Source organism: Bactrocera neohumeralis, chromosome 4 (assembly GCF_024586455.1).
Source record: "Bactrocera neohumeralis isolate Rockhampton chromosome 4, APGP_CSIRO_Bneo_wtdbg2-racon-allhic-juicebox.fasta_v2, whole genome shotgun sequence".
NCBI lineage: Eukaryota > Metazoa > Arthropoda > Insecta > Diptera > Tephritidae > Bactrocera > Bactrocera neohumeralis.
In genome coordinates this window covers 66,994,295-67,014,112 of record NC_065921.1, presented here as the reverse complement: position 1 = coordinate 67,014,112, position 19,818 = coordinate 66,994,295, and the positions used below count along the sequence as shown (strand labels likewise).

Genomic DNA, 19,818 nt, shown 5'->3' with positions numbered 1-19,818 from the left:
TTTTAAGTTTTTTCGAATACTCCTTTGCATTTCAATGACTTAAAAGGCCGCGTCTCTAATTATTTTTTTTAGTGAACACTCAACTGTCTACTCTTCCTTCTCTTCAGTTATCTCCCTACACACAGAAACTTTGGTTTCTTGTTCCTTTAAGCACTTAACAAATATTTCTTTTGTACAAATCAATTCATTTCAAAGACAAAGCCAAAGATCACCTCAAAAGTGGGACTTATGTGAAATCTCGAAAGCTTGAGTTACTGCTAGCCATTACCGTTAAACGGCAGAGCTTGGTGACTTGCAACATGACGGCGCCATAATAGTAAAAAAACAATTTCTTTGATTTGCTAAAACATACATACAGGCATTCACAACCCAAGTACTCCCTGGCAGATAAAAGTGTTTATTTAATTTGTTTGTTCATCAATTTCTTGCTTTTCTTATTGTTATTTCTTTCATTAGTTTATACTTTTCTTTTTCGATGTACATAATTTGTAAGTCAATTTACCGCTTAAGGTTCGACTAAGGCACTGTTGCGATGAAAAGCAGCTCGTGTAGACAATTAGAAAATCAGACAGCGTGCGAGGGTTGAAAGGCTGCCTTAGCAGAAACTTTTAGTATCCAAGAGCGATTGCTGGACAACTTTCCAGGCAGCGGCTAAGCAAATAAGACTTCGAATTTTTTGAAGAAGAAGAAAAATCAGGAAGAGAAGAAGGAATTGCTTTAAGTAATTGTTCGGTATTTCTTTTTTTTTTTTTATACTCTGAGCGGGGTATATTAAGTTCGCCACGAAAGTAACATGCAGAAGGAAACGTCGGATACCCTACGAATTATATACATATATGTACATATATAAATTATCGGGATGAGGAGCTGAACAATTTTAGTCAAGTGCGTTTGTCTGTGTATACACGAAATAGTCGCTCAATTTTCGAGCTTTCGATGAAATTTTGCACACGTACTCTTCTCCCCAAGCAGTTTATCATTTTTCGTAATCGCTGATATCGAACTATAGTAGTTCACATCCCTATGATCCACCTTGGAACTACGGGAAAATATATATATGTATATATAGGAAATTGCTGCCATGCAAACTGATCGATCAAAATCAAGTTCTTGTATGAAAAATTTATTTATTTGCCGAGCTATCTTCACGAAATTCGACAAGGATCACTTTGTAAAGTATGAGTATAATCTCCAGAAATATTGTTCAGATCGGACAACTATAGCATATAGTTGCCTGTTATATAAACTGAACGATTGGAATAAAGTTCTTGAGCACATGTGAACGGTCTTAAAGCTTCAGTGCAACCGAAGTTAAATTTTTTCTTCAAATTTTAGTGAAAACAGTTAAATATTTTTTTCTAATTTTTTTTTCAACTTAATTTTCCATTTTATTTATTTATTTATTTTTATTTTTGTTTACAAAATACTAGTATAACCAATACTTGCATTATTGTTTTCCACTATTTTCCCCGGAGAGCCGCTCCGTTTACTTATTTCGTGTTCTTTTTTAGTTTTAACTAATTGCACATTGTTGTGCGATTGATTTGTGTTAAATTGATAAAGTATCGATTTGCTGTTGAGATTTGCTAACAAGCTTGCTGATAGCCATTAACCATTTTGTGTGTTTTTCCAGCCAAAGTGGTTGGAATTATTTCTTTTTCTTCTTTAGTTTTTTACCACTCACAAAACGAAGTGCACGATTTGAAAGAGTTGACTGAATTTTAGTTAACAAAAAAAAAACATAAAATTAGAAAAATACAAAAAACGGTAGAAAAAAATAAAAATGCGATTTTTTTGAATTTTTTTTTTTCAAAATGCTTAGTACTAAAATATAAAAAAAATTAAATGCATTGATGGGATTGCATATTAAGCCTGAGAATTTTCACTTAATGAGTGGATAAAAAATACTAGATTTTTAGCAGATAATTTAATAACATTTAACAATAACTCAAATTTACCCCAATTTCATGTCTATTAGCAACACTTCCCTTTTCCAGTTTCCTAAATTTTCAATTAACCAAAAATTAAAGTTCAATAAGTCGTTTAATTTCCACCTATAATTGTTTTCCGCACAACAATATTCGTATGGTTGTCTGCAAATGCCAAACACGCCACGCAAAACGCCAACGTTTTCAAGTGCGCATGCGCACAAACACACTCATGCCGGGAGACATGCGCGCCAGAGCGCACTTAAGTGCCATGCCACAGACTGCGCGCTACCGCACAGTCAACACAAATGGTTAAGCCAAATCGACTGAGCAAAGACAGCTAAACGCGCCCACTTGAGCCGGCGCAACAACAACGAGGCGGCATTTCGCGGAGTTAGCACTAAGCCAACACTTAGCAAGCAGAAGACACGCTAAGCGCATGTGAGCGCCCAAACAAAGCCATGTTTAGTGGCAATAAAGTAATAGCATTTGCTGCTTTTGTTGTTGTTATTATTGGAGTGTATTGATTTTACCGCTGTTGTTGTTGTTTCATGCTGAAATGTTAATTATTGTGGCTTTTTATGGTTACCAGCGGCAGGTAATAGCAAGCGTTGTTTGTTGTATGTAAGTTTTGTTGTTGGTTTTGCGTTTACTTTTTCTTCTGCTGGCTGTGCATGTGTTGTTCTATTAGAATTTGTGGAATTTTATGTAGCCACACACAGTTGTTGTACTACAAATTGGCTATGTTGCGTACCGGACATGGCTACTCAAGTTGCCGCAAGTGTTGTAAACAATGTGGTGATGGTGTTGTAGTGCTGTGTAGTGTAATATGCTGCTCGCTTACATGTTTTACACATGGCAAAATAATAATTTTTTGAATTTTTTTTGTGCTTTTTAGAAGTGTTTCTGTTAAAAATGTACTTTGAACCCCATTTTTTGCTTTATTACCGTTTTTGTTGTTTATGTTGCTTATTGCGTCGTGTAGGCACACATTCCTCACTTTGCCTCACTTGCCAGTAATTGAGTGGCATGTTTCCGCTGCGTTAAGTGCCTGTCATATTACCAACCAAATTTCGGCGCAAAAGTGGAGCAAGTTCGTTGCTTAAGTCTTTCGTTTTGTCTTGCGGGCCGCTTGAACTGGTTGCCTTTAAAGGCCGCTAGCCCTGCAATTAAGCGTGCGTTGCGCATAAAAAATACATTTTTGCACTAACAGTACATGTAGCTAGTTGTGTAGCATGAAAATATCAAAAATTTATGTTTTTCTTATTTTCCACATTTTTTTTATATTTTTTTTTTTTTTTTTGTGCGCATTTTAACATTCATTAGCAACTGTGGAGCATTTTTCGTCTTTAACACCGCATATCGTTGCAAATATTTCACACTCTAACCACTAAAATTTGCAGCATGCTGCCACTGCAACGCCCACTCACTTCTGCTGCCACGACGTCCGCGCATACAAATAATAACAAATGGGCAGGAAGAGGGCGGCCAAAAATTTTGATGGCCACTCTTGGCCAGACAAAGCCCGCTTTGTTGCTGAAGAATTACCACTAAAACAATAATAATAAATATGAAATAGGCGCTCATAAAGTCATATAAAAGACTCGCTGCGGCCGGCTACCTGTGTGCGGGTAATAATTTTCGCAAAATTGCCTCTTGACTGCACATCAGCATACAAAGGAGAAAAAGATGCAAGCAGCAGCGATAAAAAAGTTATGTAGCTAAATTATTGTGGGCTGGCACTAAACGCGCACTACCGTTGCGAACGAGACGCACACCCGTGCGCAGAAGCGCATACACCAACATACAAGCGTACAAGCATAAGCTTGCAAACGAGCATATATTGGCTGGCTGGCAGCTTTTATGCGTTGCTTTTGTGCTGTTTGTTGTTGTTGCAAATGCTTTCAAATGGCCATGCGCTCAACACATCAATCATTTATGCAATTATTCATTGATGAAAACAAAAGATCGCTTTGTATAGATTCGCCGTTCGGTTAGCAAAGCAACGGTAGCTGCTTTATGGCATAAAGGTGGAGATTTGCGCACTGAAATATTGGCGGCTTTGTGAGTTGTTGTGCTAATTAAAACTTCAAAAAGCTATTGTATGCGAAATGGAGAGGTTATCATTTTAGATTTAAATATTATTTAGTAAAATATGCGCTAAAGCAGTGTATTTTAAATTGTAAGTAAGAAAAAGGGGTGTATAAAGAAAGCAATGGAAACGAAAATACATTTAACGGTTTGATATAGTCTCATAAAGTGATCTATTATAACAAACCGAAATCATAGGGTTGAGAATTGTAAGAACTAAATTTAGTGGGTGATTTTTTTATCTTGTTTTGCTTGATAATGTTTTGGAATAAAAGCTAAATAAATAAAAAAAAATTATCAAATTAATTATTAAAGAATTTACATATATACAGCTTATGCAGGATAACAGATAATAGATAATAGATAATAGATAATAGATAATAGATAATAGATAATAGATAATAGATAATAATAGATAATAGATAATAGATAATAGATAATAGATAATAGATAATAGATAATAGATAATAGATAATAGATAATAGATAATAGATAATAGATAATAGATAATAGATAATAGACAAAAAATAGTTTTCTACACTATAATTTTTCAATAAAACTTTATTAGTAATTATACATTTCGGCATATCTGGCTTGATTATTTTTTTATTAAATACATTTTCTGTTTCAAAATTAAAATAACTAAATTTTTTTAATTACTACTATTTCTGCTTAATATATTTTTGTATAATTTTATGTTTTTTTATAAAATTGGTTCACAATGTAAAATATTTCATAAATTTTGATCCAATAGCTGATTTTTTATTTTGATGTAGACATGTAATTTGCCTCTACTTTCGGCTTTATAAACAAAATTATTAGAAAAGATAGTGACAAATATTTTTGATTCCAATTTTTTAATAAAAAAATATTTTTGTAAAAACTTTTTTTTACTTTTTTTAGGAATAAGTTAAAATTGCTTTTGATTCGAATTTTTTAATAAAAAATTATTTTTATAATAACTTTTTTAAATTTTCCTTGGTTGAAAATATTTTTAATTCCAATTTTTAACTCTAAAAATATATATGTTAAAGTTATTTAAAAATTTTTTTAGTTGAAAATATTTTTGATTCGAAGTTTTCACAAAAAAAAAAAAAAAATATTTTTGTTATAACTATTTTAAAATTTTTTAAGAGTTAGCTGAAAATGTTTTTGATTCGAATTTTTTATTAAATAAATATTTTTATAATAAATTTTTAAAATTTTTTAACCAATTTTTGTAATAACTTTTCAAAAATTTTGTTTTGACTGAAAATATATTTAATTCCAATTTTTAAATAAAAAAATATTTATGTTAAAGTTATTTAAACATTTTTTTATTTGAAAATATTTTTGATTCCAAATTTTCACAAAACAAAAAAATGTTTAATAACTTTTTTAAACTTTTTTTAAGAGATAGTTGAAAATATTTTTGAATCCAACTTTTTAATAAAAAAATATTTTTGTAATAATCTTATTAAAATTTTTTTGAGAAGTAATTGAAAATATTTTAATTCTAATTTATAATCATAAATAATTTTTTTTTTAAACTTTGTTTTTTTTTTATTGTATTATATTTAAGATATATTTGAAAATGTTTTTAATTGTCATTTCTAATAACACTTTTTAGTTTTTAGTTATTTAAAGAGATAATGGAAATATTTGCATAACCAATTTTTAATTAAAAATTATATATGTTTAATAAATTAATCTAACTCATAAATTCTTTCATTAAATTGAAAAATTTGTTTTTATTAATGTAAATGTTTTCTTCAGAAATTCGAATTCTTAAGTTTTGTACTTTAATCATACACATACATATATTATAATATGGAAATGTAGTTGGGTGGAGCGTATACGTAACCAAATGGTGTGCAATGTGCAAGTACCAAATATTATATAAAATTTACATATTTAATATACCGTTAATGTAATATATAAAGCTGATGGGTCATTTTTAACTTACATTTGTGTTTTAAACAAATAAGCAAAAAAAATATTTATATTTCAATGTTTGTTTGGTAGAGTTCATTTTGACTATAAATTGTTCTATAGCGCTTGAATCACTTTTGGAGACAACTTGAAGCGCCACCATTTCTCGAGATAATGTCTTTTCATAAAATTAAATAAGAGCTTTCCACCTATGTAGGTATTCTTCATTTTTCAAAACTTTATTTTCACTCTTTCACTACTCTTCAACGCATCTATCAGCGAAAATATTAAAAAAAAAACTACCAACTTGGCAATCCACACTATTTTGCGGCGATATATGCCGCTAAAATGCAGTTCTACACGCTAAAGCTTTTACTAACGTCTTCATTTTGACAACGCAAAGGTCAAATCGAACCACTCAAACACAGAAAAATAAATTAAGTCATTAACATAGGCTACCAAATTCACATAAACGTGCTTGTAGCGAAAAATAAATCATCCCAAATAATCAAAATGTCAATTAAATTATAATGTCGCACTCAACAAGCACACCAATCAACGAAAACGAAACTAAAACTGACATTTACCGCCTGCTTTTCACACACGCGAGCCAACAATTTGATCGGTATTTGTAGATCGACATAGCGGCAAGCACTTTTTATTGTTGTAGCGGCAAGCCAGCTTTTGGCCACTCATTGATTTGTGCTTAATTGAAATCAAAGCACTAGAATTGTTCAACACACATCTATGCATACAAACACATGTGTTCTCGTAAGAAATCTAAGAGTTGACCCGCGAAGCTGGGTGAACCACATGTGGCAGCAACAAGCTGTGCATGCTGTGATCGCCAGCACCGCAAACGCACCTAAAAATCTGCTAAACAGCAGACAAAGTGCACAACAACAACAGAATTAAGTGCTGGAGTGGTTGAGATGTGCAAAGCTCTGCATGTACTTACTTACTATATATGGGCAGCAAGTAAAATCTTGTGTTGCAACAATAACAACACATGTTGCCACTCCACGCTCTCAACTCTCTAGCGTTGCGATTGCCGATGTGTGGCTAAAACAATTTATTTGACATTTTTGTAAGATTTATGAGATGCAGATTTTCGCATAGAAAATAAGTATATTAAATATGCAAAGCCTTGCAGCGTGCGATTATTTATATTAGACAGTTAATGAAGCAGTTAAATGGCAACAACATATGTTGTATGTCTTTATATGCATATATCTGTATATATATATATATATTTGTATGTGTCTGCATTCTTATAAGTTAGTCACTTTAATTAAGTTAATTGCTTCATCTGCGACACAACAACAATCAGCTGTTGCGTTCACATTAAACAGCACTTTAGCAGCTGCCAGACAGCCTGCGTTGTTGACTACTCCGCATTTCGCTGCTTGTTGTTCTTTTTCTTCTTCTTTTCTTCATCTTGGCAACTTGTCAACCGTTTCGTGGCTAGGTGAGTAGCTGAAGACCGCCTGCTGCGATTGTGAACTGCTCCGCTGCGAAGTTATCGCGCTTTTAAAATTGCTGGCAAACATAGAATTTAGAAAAAAAAAACTTAATTTATTGCTCTTTAACCTAAGGCAAAATTCATAGTCGATAAAAATAATAATTCTAATAATAATAATAATAATAGTGCAACTGGTGAGCGATGTGGCAATACATATTTAAAGTTTTTTAGTTTTCTTTTGAAATGTTTGAAAAAGTAAAAATAAATGAAGCTAATTTGCCGTTGTTAGCGATAATTGTAGTCTTATTAAATTCTATACTTATAAGAACCAATAAAAAGATATCTAGAAATGTGGCTTTATATAAAAATATCCAAATGAAGTTTTATAATGCAATTGTGAAGACCAAAAAATAAGAAGCTGTTCAAGAAAAATTTAAATATTAAAAATAAATCTAAACAAAATTCAGTGCTTTACAACCCATGTCTTACTAAAATTTTGCAGCTTTTAAAGTGGGTGTTTGAGTTATTGGCTTCCACTACAAAATTAGCCAATTGGATACGTCGAGTCAATAAAAATATAACTTTAAAATTTATAAGCATTTCTTCAAACTTTATATGTGTAGTTGAATGGTGTGAAGACTGCAAATTTTTATAGGCCCATTAATCTTTATTAGGCAATGTACAAGCAGTTAAAACTATAAAGTTTTAAAATTATCACTCATTACCACCATATTTGGAAATTATACTTTAAATAAGTCACAGTTCGAAACAGTTACGAATCGATTTTAAATATATTGCATAATGAAGGCAAAGAGTGTGACGAACATTGCTAGTTAGAGAGAAAATTCCTCTTGAAGTTCTATTTTACTAGCGTCCATCAGGTAATCTCAAACATTATTTCTTCCAAAAATTGTTTAAGAGAAGAGCAATTCAGATATTAGCATAAAGTATCTTTAAAGTGATTACTTTGTTTACTAATTTTTTTACTATAAGGCACGTATTAGAAAATTACTTAAATGTTTCAATTACTCTTTTGATTATCAAACCTATAATGAAAGGTATTAAAACAGCCTATTTATTAGACTATTATTTTAATTATTATTAATCATCTTATAAATACTATTAGACTTGCGAGATTTAGATTACAATAACATCATTACAGTAATGAAAATAATTCATTCTAATAGTTGCTTTTCATTATAACTAAAAGTAGTCAAAAAACATTTGTTATGAAAAATAATTACTTAATGAATATTCAATTACTTTTTGATTACCAAGTCTGTAGTAAATGGAAATAAGTCAGTCTATAAATACTAACGACAGCTATTAAAATTGTATTATGATTTGTGATCCAAATGATTACTTGATTACTAATTACTTTTAGATTACCATGGCAATAATGAATGGAAATAAGTCAGGCTACAAATACTATTTACAGTTATTAAATTTATAATCGGATTTGTAATCCAAGCGTTTATTTAATTACCAATTACTTTTTGATTACCATGGCTATAATGAATGGAAATAAGTCAGACTACAAATACTAATGATAGCTATTTAATTTATATTATGATTTTTAATCAAAGCGATTATTTGATTACTTTTTGATTACCTTGTTACCACGGCTATGAAGAATGAAAATAAGCCAGTATACAAATACTAACGAGAGCTGTTAAATTTAAATTATGAATTGTAATGCAAACGGTTTCTTGATTACCAATTACTTTTTGATTACCATGGCTATAATGAATGAAAATAAATCAATCTACAAATGCTAACGAAAGCTAGGAAATTTAAAATTTTGTTTTTTTTAATCCAAACGATTATTTGATTACCAATTACTTTTTGAGTAATGTGTAATGTAATGTAAATAACTACTACAATTTAAATAACTGTTAAATTTAAATTATGAAATGTAGTCCGAACGATTATTTGATTACCAATAATCATAAATTATTAGTAATCAATACAATTAAAGCAACTGAAGAAAGATTTAGCTATTGTCTTATTAGCAAAAACGAAAATTAGTAGTATTTATTTAATTACTTTTTCGATTACTAAAACAAGGTATATTAAATGAATGATTCAACTTAAATGTGTTAATCAGTACTGGTATGTTTATATTGATATTTGCAACCCAAACGATTGCGTGGTTGCAAAAGAAATTAATTTATATAACTATTAGTTAGTACTTTCCATTAGCAAAAGTAAAAAATGTATTTAATAAATATTCGATTACTTTTTTGTTTACTTAGCGTTCACTAAATGAGTATGAGTTAGTCTACAGATATGAATTAGAGCATTTATATTTAGATTACGATTACCAATTCAAGCAAATAATTTATTACAGTAATTAAAATAATTAATTCAAGTAGTTATTAGACAGTTTACTTAAAAGTACATAGTCAAAAAACCTTCGTATTTTTTGCAGTAGCGAAAGTGTTAAGCAAAATTGATAATTTTTTAATTACTTTTTTAATTATGAAACTGATAAGTATTAATCAAAGCTTTTATATTTAGATCTTTAATTATTAGATTACTTTTTTAATTACTACGCCTAAATTGTATAAAAATAAATCAGCTGACAATCATAAATCTGAGCTTTTAATTTATGGTTATGATTAGAAATCTTAATGATTACTTGATTACAGTAATGTCCAATTTAACCTCAGAATCAAGTAATTAGTAATTAGTTTTAATAAATACTTAACACAAAATATTTAATATTATTTTTCCATTAATGAAATTAATAAAAAATAATTATGTAATCATTACTTGATTACAGTAATGTTAACGATGATTACTAATAAATTTTAATAAATAGTAAACTTAAAATATTTAATAATCTTACCATTAATAAAAAAAAACTGTGTAATTATACTTCAATTACCTTTTCCATTACTTTATTGCCTTCGAAGGCGGATTTCTTCATGTATTTCGAAGAAACCGAGACCCATATAACTACTATGCAACAATTATTTACTGTTAATACAAATAACGGTTAAGTGGATAACAATATTATGTACATATATAATATACTGTAACCGTTATGTGCTCAACAATATTTTTCTTTACAATATACTTGCATTGTGAGATTATTTATGAGAAATGCATAAATAATCTAAATAGCTAAACAACGGCGTTTAATTCAATGTTAAGAGACAATTCCAACACTTACGTTGATTTGCAGCTGCGCCGGCTTTCATTTGCACAAGCCAAGCAATTGCGCTGCGCTGAAAGCAGTCACAGTTCGCACCGCTCAATGGCAAAGGTATGACGTTGCGTATGATGAACTTATCCACATGCGAGTAGCAGCAATTAGCATATCGCGATGCGACTACAACAACACTTTCCAAGCACCACACAAGTACTGTACGCGATAATTTGCATAATTAATATAAGCGGCAAAGAAATGCACACACATACACACACAGTTGTTGTTGTGTGCAGGCAAGCAAACTGCTGTTTAAAATAGAAATATGATCAGAACTATCACACAATCAAACGAGACATGCAAGAACATAACGAGTGCTAAGAAATAACGCTTATTTTAGCTTCAATGCGCTGATGTTGTTGCTTATATCATCTTTATGTGTGTTTGCAGTTATTTATTTATATGCATTTATGTAATAAAATGGTGATAATAGCAACAATGTATTGTTGGTGATTGCATTTTAATCGCAGCAAATCATGCGGCACGCTGACGAGCCGTTAATTGTACAATAAAACTCATTAAGCAAATAGTTGGAGAAAATTACGACTAACAATTAGTAATAATTATTAAATAATATAAGCATACAAACAGCTGAAAGTGGCATATGCGCGGTTAGTAGTGAGCTATTTGGGGAGGTTTTACATTTTTAATGTTGAGAAAATATGTTTGAATTGATTTGAGGATTTTTTAGTATTTGCACTCATAGAAGATATCAATCAAAACTAATGTTATATAATATAGACGTTTAAGCTCCGAGTAGGTCATATTAGTACTCAATATTTCACAAGTTACTCTTGAAAATCAAAAATCTTTAAATTCTTTTAAATCCCAAATTCGGGGGAAAAAAAACTTTCAAGTGCATGACAATCACAGATTTTCTCAATTTTAGTCGAACTCTGCCAAACTTCGCTCATTACTAAGCTTAAATTAATACATTTAAATATTAATAACCATGTTTAGGCGGATTTTTGCGAAAACACTGTTTTTCAATTAAATTCAATCAAAAAATTTGTTTAAAGAATTACGATTGTCCACAAAATTGTTTAATTATACAGTTTTCTTTCAATATTTTTACACATCAAAATAAAATATCCATATTTTATAAAGCGCCTACTAACTTACTATCAAGCAATCACCTCAAGCAACACATACAATCAATTTTTTTTTTCAAAACTCTTCTATTTTTTTCAAGTTGTTTCAATTTTTTTCCAAATTGTTTAAAAAAAATATAATGCCTGTCCACTTTAATCGCAAAACGCCGGAAAATCATTTTCTGTTGTGCTTCAATCATAAATCTTCCACCAAAAACAACATCAATCAAGCAATCAATCAAAACTTACTACAAAATATTAACTACCCAATGCTATTAGTCACCTATCAGCGCCTACACCACCACAAACAGCAGTCTAAAGTTAATGAACGGGCTTCCGTTACTTTATTGCAAGCTTTTTTGCACGCCTCATATCGTCAAGCATGCATCGCCAACACCTATAAATAAATAGCGTATTTATGTAAAAACGCGTGCGCGCTTGACTTTGACTTTGGCCCACGACTGGGCGACGATTTTATCACACACACGTACACAAGCAAATATTTATATTTATTTATGTGCTAGTAAGAACAATTAAGTATTTGCATTCAAGCATTCCTAGTTTTTGCGCGCCGTAAAAATTACGGGAAACATTTAAACGGTATTTGAAAAACAAGTAAAACAAAAAAATTATCTTTGCAAAAAAGTCACGTTTAATTAAATTGTTGCTGCGTTGAACGTCAGCGATCATTACGGTGCATTGCTTGCCGCTGGCCAGTAGCTGTCCTTCAATCGCAGATTTCCGTAATGGCTTAAAGAAAAAAGCCGCGCTGCTACTTTATTTTGCTCAAGCTAATGCATTTTGCTGTTTTCGAAAATATTTGTTTATGTTTATTTAACTTTTTATTGTTGTTGTTGTTGTACGCTTTGTGAAATTGAATAGCACTTTTTTTGCTACGTACTCGCAGCAGCAGTGACATGTTGCATGCATAAATCAAAAGCACAATCAGCCATTCAACGCGCAACAGGTTAAGCTGTCGGCCGATCTGTTGTGGCCGGCAAGTGGTAGCGATCGTTGCTAATCGCCTGCTGATTTTGTCGTACATTCCCGCTTGCCAATCACAATTGAAATGATGCGCAATGCTGATAGTCATAATGAATAATGCAATTACAGTTAATATATATGTATATGATGACTTTTAAGAGTGCTGAAGATCAGTAACGGGGTGATCGTGTAGATCATTATCGTGGTTGTTAGTATTGCTGGCATGTGGTTAACGCTGATTGATGAGTTGGACATTGTGTCAATTTCTGAAAAAGTGTTTTATTCAGAATCAATATCGATATTATGAAATAATGCTAATATAAATTTTAATAAAATTATTTTGAAATACTTCTGCAAGCGAACTAATAACCCTTATCGCCCCCGCCAATGGAACGTCCGCTCTATCGCCATCGTTTGTGTATCGGGTTCACCATCTCCAGATGTTATGCTTTCACTGCCATTCAGCAGACTGGAAAAGTGTTCCCTCCATAATTTTAGTATGCTCTGGGCTCTGGTTTCAAGATCACCTGTAGGGGTTCTGTAAGAGTATGCTCCGGTCTTGAAACCTTCTGTTAGTCGACGCATTTTTACGTAGATATTACCCCTGTCGGCCAGCTTGTCAAGCTCTTCGTACTCAAGCAGTTCGGCCTCTCTCCTTTTTTGTCTGCAAATGCATTTCTCTTTCCTTTTCAGCTCTCGGTATCCCGCTTGTTGTGGTCGATTGTAACGTTGGGAGGCAAGCAATCTGTTGTCTCTCCGCTGGCACTCGGCACTCCTTATCGCACCAGTTATTCTTTTGTCATTTCCGAAAACCAATGGTTTCGTTTGCAGCCAATGGTTAACGTAAGGAGCTTGAAATGCCGTCACACGGATCCCTTGTACCGAATTACGTATGAGTGCTCTCAGAGAGCAGAAGTGCAAGCTGTGTGTTGTGATTACAGCTTCTCGACATCGTACCTTGGTTATGTTTGTTAATGTGCGTTTATTGGCTAAAACAAGATAGAGGACCGAGTCAATGTTAGGATCTCGAAGCATACGCACGTCTAAAACACTGGAGACATGTCCGTGTATCATAACGTGATCGATCTGGTTGGTGACTTTTTGATCCAGAGACTGACAGGTAGCTTGATGAATTTCCCTATGCTTGAATCTAGTACTACAGATTACCTTATTTTGGGCTAGGACGAAGTCATAATAGTACTTCTTGGACGGCGGGGATGTCAGCTTTTACTCTTTCGCGGACGTCAACCAGCAGCGGCATCTTCGCAATTAAAATGCCGGACATTCCAGGTGCATGTCCATAAATCGGAGTCCTTAAGGATTCTCTCATCCGAGGCTGTTTTCTTCCTTTCATTGGGGTCTTTTTTACGTGGCGGGTCCCATACCCAGCACAGAGTTGATTTATCCATTCCCATTGGATACATTGTATTTACAAAGCAACGCTTGTAGTCTTATTTTTATTTGAAATTTATTTTTTTTTATATGAGGTGGCAACCTTAAAAATTTTATTTATTATGTTTTTTGTATTAAGTAAAATAATTAATGTATTAACAAGTACTCCTCCTAATTCAGTATTTATCACAATTTTTTATCATACGGCAACCCTAAAAGTTAAAATTCTTAATTATATTTTCTTATTATTAACTATGCGCAATTTATATATTTTTTAATTCACCCACACATTTTTTTGTTACATGGCAACCCTTAAAATAAATTTTTTTTTATTATATTTTTTTGTAAATTATGGTGAATATTTACTGAAAACATTTTTTTCACGCTGGTACCTTAATTAGCTTAAAACACGTGGCAACCTTATTATTTTAAAAATTGAACGGACTATTTTTGAAACCAATCTTTCTAACTTACGACCATCTAGCTACACACTATCATACTTACTTACATACATACATGTACATTAGGGTGATTCAAAAAAAAATTTTTTTTTTTTCAATTGGTACTCGCAAAAATAGGTTCCTAGACACCTCTAAGAAAGCCTCTCCAAACATGAGTTTTTAATTGTAACGGGAAGGTCCTCCGCCTAACGGTTTTCTATTTTTTCTTATTATCAGATAGAAAAATTTATATCTCGCTTCCAACTACTTGAAAAAATATCTTGTTAATTAGGTTTTGTAGGAAATTTAATGCTCTAAAATATGGTCTCTTATGATTTTTTCGTAAACCCAACCATTTAAAAGATATTAACGGTTGAAATTTGACTATTTTTGGAAAAATTCTTTATTTCTTATTAATTTTATAACTCAATGAAAAAAAATTATTATGAATGATGAAACTCATAATTTTATAGGAAATTTACTGCTCTATAAAAATGGTCTCCTATGATTTTTCGATTAAGTTAAGCGTTTACGAGATATTCATCGTCAAACATCAATGCATATTAAGGTGGATAAAAAAAAAAATTTTTTTTTTTCGTTTGATACTCTGAAAAATAGGTTCCTAGACACCTCTTAGAAAGCCCCTCCAAAAACCTTATTCATAATGATTTTTTTCATTGAGTTATAAAATTCATAAGAAATAAAAAAATTTTCCCAAAAACAATCAAACTTATTTATAGAACATTCAATTTCCTACAAAACCTAATTAACAAGATATTTTTTCAAGTAGTTGGAAGCGAGATATAAATTTTTCTATCTGATAATAAGAAAAAATAGAAAACCGTTAGGCGGAGGACCTTCCCGTTACAATTAAAAACTCATATTTGGAGAGGCTTTCTTAGAGGTGTCTAGGAACCTATTTTTGCGAGTACTAATTGAAAAAAAAAAAATAAATTTTTTTTGAATCACCCTAATGTACATACATAGGTAAATGTAATAATTTAAAATGCAACTGCATTCAGCATTTACCGTTATGTCAGTATCTTCCATTAGCAACTCACACACACGCTGCTCTACTTAAACATGTTGCCACATTGCTGCTTTTTAGTATTTATTGTTTTGGCGCGACCCGTTGTCTTTTGCTCTGCCATATATCAAGCTATTGGCTGCGCCCTTTTATGAGCACAACGCTCAGATTCTCAGGCACCACCACTCTGGCAGACATTCTAATTTTATTCCTCTTCAATTCCGATACCTTACTATTGCCACAAAAACAAAAAAAAAAAAACGAATCCCAATTTATGGCGCTGCACCTGCACATGAAGAGCATGGAAATTGTCATTGTTGTTACTGTTGTTTTTGTTACAAATAGTATTTGTAGTTCTTTGGCTCGTTCGTTCACAGGGAGGCGTTGAATGTCAAATGCGATGTTATCGCACACGTTTTGTTATTCTTTTTTTTTTTGATTTTCCAGCGCCTCTACGACTCAATACAATTTATTTCCAATAAAACTAAAAAATTAAAAAAAAAATATTTACGTGCATTTATCGTTTAGTTATTTGCCAAAATTAAAATTGATTGTAAAATTTTTTGATTTATTTAACCTTTATTGGTGTGGTGTGGCAGCGCAAAAAGCAATTGTGGCAAGGGAATTTGCATAATTTTTATATTTACATGATTTGCACATAATAAAATATTTATTTGTTAGTGAATTTATGTTTCTTTACAATATTTATTTTATTGTTGTTATGCTTATTAATTTGTATTAGTATTTTTCATTATTTTTAATTGCTAACTTTTTATTGCTATTTTTCCCAACATTTACATTTACTGCCCTCAGCAATCTTTGTTGCAACAATTTTTCATCGACAATTCTCTTTATCATTTTTGTTGTTTTGATTTTGTTTTTGCAGAGCTCTACAATCGCCGTGATCGCCTGTGTTTGCGCGCAACTCGCTCCCGGCTCAAACATGTACCTGCCACCCAAGCCAAATGGCTACAACTACCCAGAGCCCAAGAATCCACTGGTAAGTAGGCTAATATGAATGGGCTGTTCAATCACCAACACACACACACATATACAGCGGCAAATAAATGGATATGTTTGCATTTTGTTGTTGTTTTTTAGTGCTTTTTATGGCTGGTACTACAAACGAATTGAATTTTGCCCTTTCATTTGGTTTTTGAAATGACTTTATGATGCAATCGTCATGGGAAAATGAAAGGCATTTTGTGGATTTTTGCTAGAAATACCCTTACTCGTACAAAGAGTACTCACCGCAATGAATTAAACTGATAATTATTGACGCGGATAATTATGAAAGTATAAGCTTTAACAGACACAGGAATTTTGCTAGCTCAATTAGTGTATGGTAGACCTTAGCTTAAAAAAATTTAAACTAACTACACTTGTCGATGAAATGAGTAGCTTCATAGACTTCATGAACAACCCCAGACCTCCAGCTACAGATCTTCTAGGCTAATAAATGGAGATAAAGTTAATACAAATAGAAAGAGAGCGTAAAGAGTCTAAGACCGCTTGTTTATCTAAGGATCCATATTGCATATCGAATATCATTTATCACCGGTTATATAACTTCCACAGACCATCTGCCTAAGTAACTATCGCAAAGCCAAATAGCAACTCACAATTATACAGTCACGACTTACAAATTATATCTATCATTATCATCAGTGCTGTCGTCGCAGCAATGGTTTGTGCCACTTTCAGGTCACTAAAACCCCCGCCCCCACTCTAAGGAACCGTCGCCCACCCTGGAATCACATTTGCATTACGTCAAGGTGGCGTTCCATTTTTCTCATTGAGAGATTTACATTTGCTCACCTGCTTCCAGGTCTCTCTTTTACGCCGATTAAATTGCCCGCGTTTATTGGGCCAACCAGGTCTTCTACGGCGATGCGTTCTCGTTGTCATCGCGCAAATTCAAAGAATCTTGTATAGGCAGGAGGGCTCTTCGACTAATCCTATTCTGTGGAGGTACTTTTTAAAGTATCCGTGACCGGATAACAGCTGGGTTGTGTAAAAATCGACATCTCCAAATCTACGGCTTGTCCATAAGTTTGGATCTTTTATTAGTCTGGCTGTCCATCTGCAGCGACTCTCATTCTCCCATCTTCGTTGTCATGTTGTTATTGTATCTTTCTTTATGTGTTCTATTGCGCTCTTGTTATTTTCGGACTTTCACTTTAGCTCCCACAGCTTTTTCCTTTCTTTTGGTCAATTGGGGCATTACCGCTTATGACTAATATTGCATCGCCTAACACGGTTCGGTTAGCTGGTGGAACTCTGAGGGTTGCCTTACGCCGGTTTTCTTTTTAAGCACATCTCAGCATTTCTCAGCTCCGTATAAGACAACGCTGATTGTCATCGATATAAGGAGCTTTCTCTTTTCTTGGTGGGGGCTGCCTATGTTGGCCATTAGTCTGCTAAGTTGGGAGATGATTTTCACAGCCTTTCCTACGCGTGCTGTATTTGTACCCAGAAGGTTAGTCTGTGGTCCAGTGCCTAGGCAGTTCTTTGTTCTTTGTGTCCTAAGAATATCCGTAGTCGTTTGCATACCTATTTCGAGGGGTATGTGCTTATTTGTTAGTAGTTGCTCTGATTTTTCCGTAGCGAGCTGGAGGTTATGTGAGTCGAGCCATGTTTTGGTCCACATAACCTTATTTGTAGTAAGTTCTACCAAATTAAAAACATCTCCAAACAAGTAGTGAATTTATAAAATTTTTTTAATGACAGAAATAACTTAGAAAGTTTACTAGTGCTAACTGAGGCACTAATGATAAGAAAATGTTATTAATTTTAGTCGCAAGCTGGTATCATTGATGATCATACAAAGGAGTAATGCGAACTTCCAACTACAAGTCATAACGCTGTCGCACTCTCTTTGCGACTTATCTGACCGATATCCAGCGGCAGTCGACTTCATCACAAATCACGAATGTGTCCCTCGATCGTGCTAGATCTGTCAATAGATAGATTGTTGCTATTGTCAAATCAAAAATTATCAAAGGACTCTTCGTGGTCGTGGTATTTACGTACAACATGAGACATCCAGCTAATGGAAGTGCGGAAAATTTATAACCTACTCCGTAATAATTGTAGCATATCTTCATACACACATTGATAGGAACTATTCTTGTGCCGAGATATTAATCTAAACGTACTAGGCTAAAGAAGTAGAAGAAACAGAGAGAGAATTGCATTTCGGAAACACCTACTCAATATTTGATGAAGAATTTTATGTTACATGGCGAACGTGCCTTGGCTTCATTGATATAAAACCGTAACCGTGGACGGTTAGGTGAGAATCGAAACTACAATAGAAAGACCGTTCGGCTGAGAAAGCATATGATTTTGGATCAATCTATATTACAACCAGATTCTAAAATAAAGTATAGTTAGAATGAAAACATTTCGCCTAGTCTGCAACATTATTTGATAACAAAAAGCTCGATTACGTCCTTTCCAATGATAACAGTACTGGAGTTACAACATAATACCTATTTACAGAGCTTTCTGGGTTTCCTGTACTTTTTAGTTAAACCTGATAATTATTAGAGATCACTCAACTCAAATTTTAGGTTATACTTTTATTGTTCTAACAAGCTGCTAAACCTGTAACTTGTATGGTAACTTGTTGGAAACTCAAACCTCAGCCGGGAGTACAAAGCATAGACGAATTATTACCCCGACAAGAAGTAATTGGCAACAATGAAGAGGCACGGCATAGCAGACACGGCAGCGATGCCCGTACTTAGCAGGTGAAGGCACGTGGAGTGGCCGCCGCGTCAAAGTGATGGCTGCAACCAGCCAAAATAGACACAACACCCAAGCAGCCAAGCAATCTTTCGCGCTCTTTATTTTTGCTGATGATTGCCAAAATGTGCAACCGAAAAGTAAATAAGCTAAGGTAACAAAAACAAATAACGCAGTCGGTTAGTAGGTGAATGTGCTAGTGGGCACAGCAACAACAATAACAAGCACTCACTGTTACCCATAGCAATTGTGTTGCAAGTACCGTTATTTAAGTATGCCACTAGTTAATAGGTTAGCAAATGCTTGCTCCCAGTCACCGCTGTCTTGCCGCTGCCAAATCAGCGCTTTCTTCCTTCCAGCGGTGGCTGCTCATTTCGTTGCTTTTATTGACTTTTCATTGTTGTAGTTCACAATTTTTAGGCGGCGAAAATCAAAATAGCGCAGCCTTTGTGCTTTTCAGTGTTTTTGTAGTGGTTGTTTTTCTCTTTGGTTGGCAACAAAATATTGCAAGCGCCATAAAATGCAATG

General features: G+C 32.9%; 2 protein-coding genes across 2 annotated transcripts in view; both read left to right on the top strand.

Moving 5' to 3' along the window:
• The window catches only part of LOC126757034 (stomatin-like protein 2, mitochondrial), a 385,292-nt gene that overhangs the window by 167,582 nt on the left and 197,892 nt on the right, over window positions 1-19,818 (top strand). The window lies entirely within an intron of this gene.
• LOC126757052 (pro-resilin) overlaps window positions 1-19,818 on the top strand; it is a 56,932-nt gene that overhangs the window by 30,703 nt on the left and 6,411 nt on the right. The window contains exon 2 of the mRNA XM_050470639.1: window positions 16,427-16,540. Coding sequence (XP_050326596.1) covers window positions 16,427-16,540 — 114 coding nt within the window. The remainder of the gene's footprint in view (window positions 1-16,426; window positions 16,541-19,818) is intronic.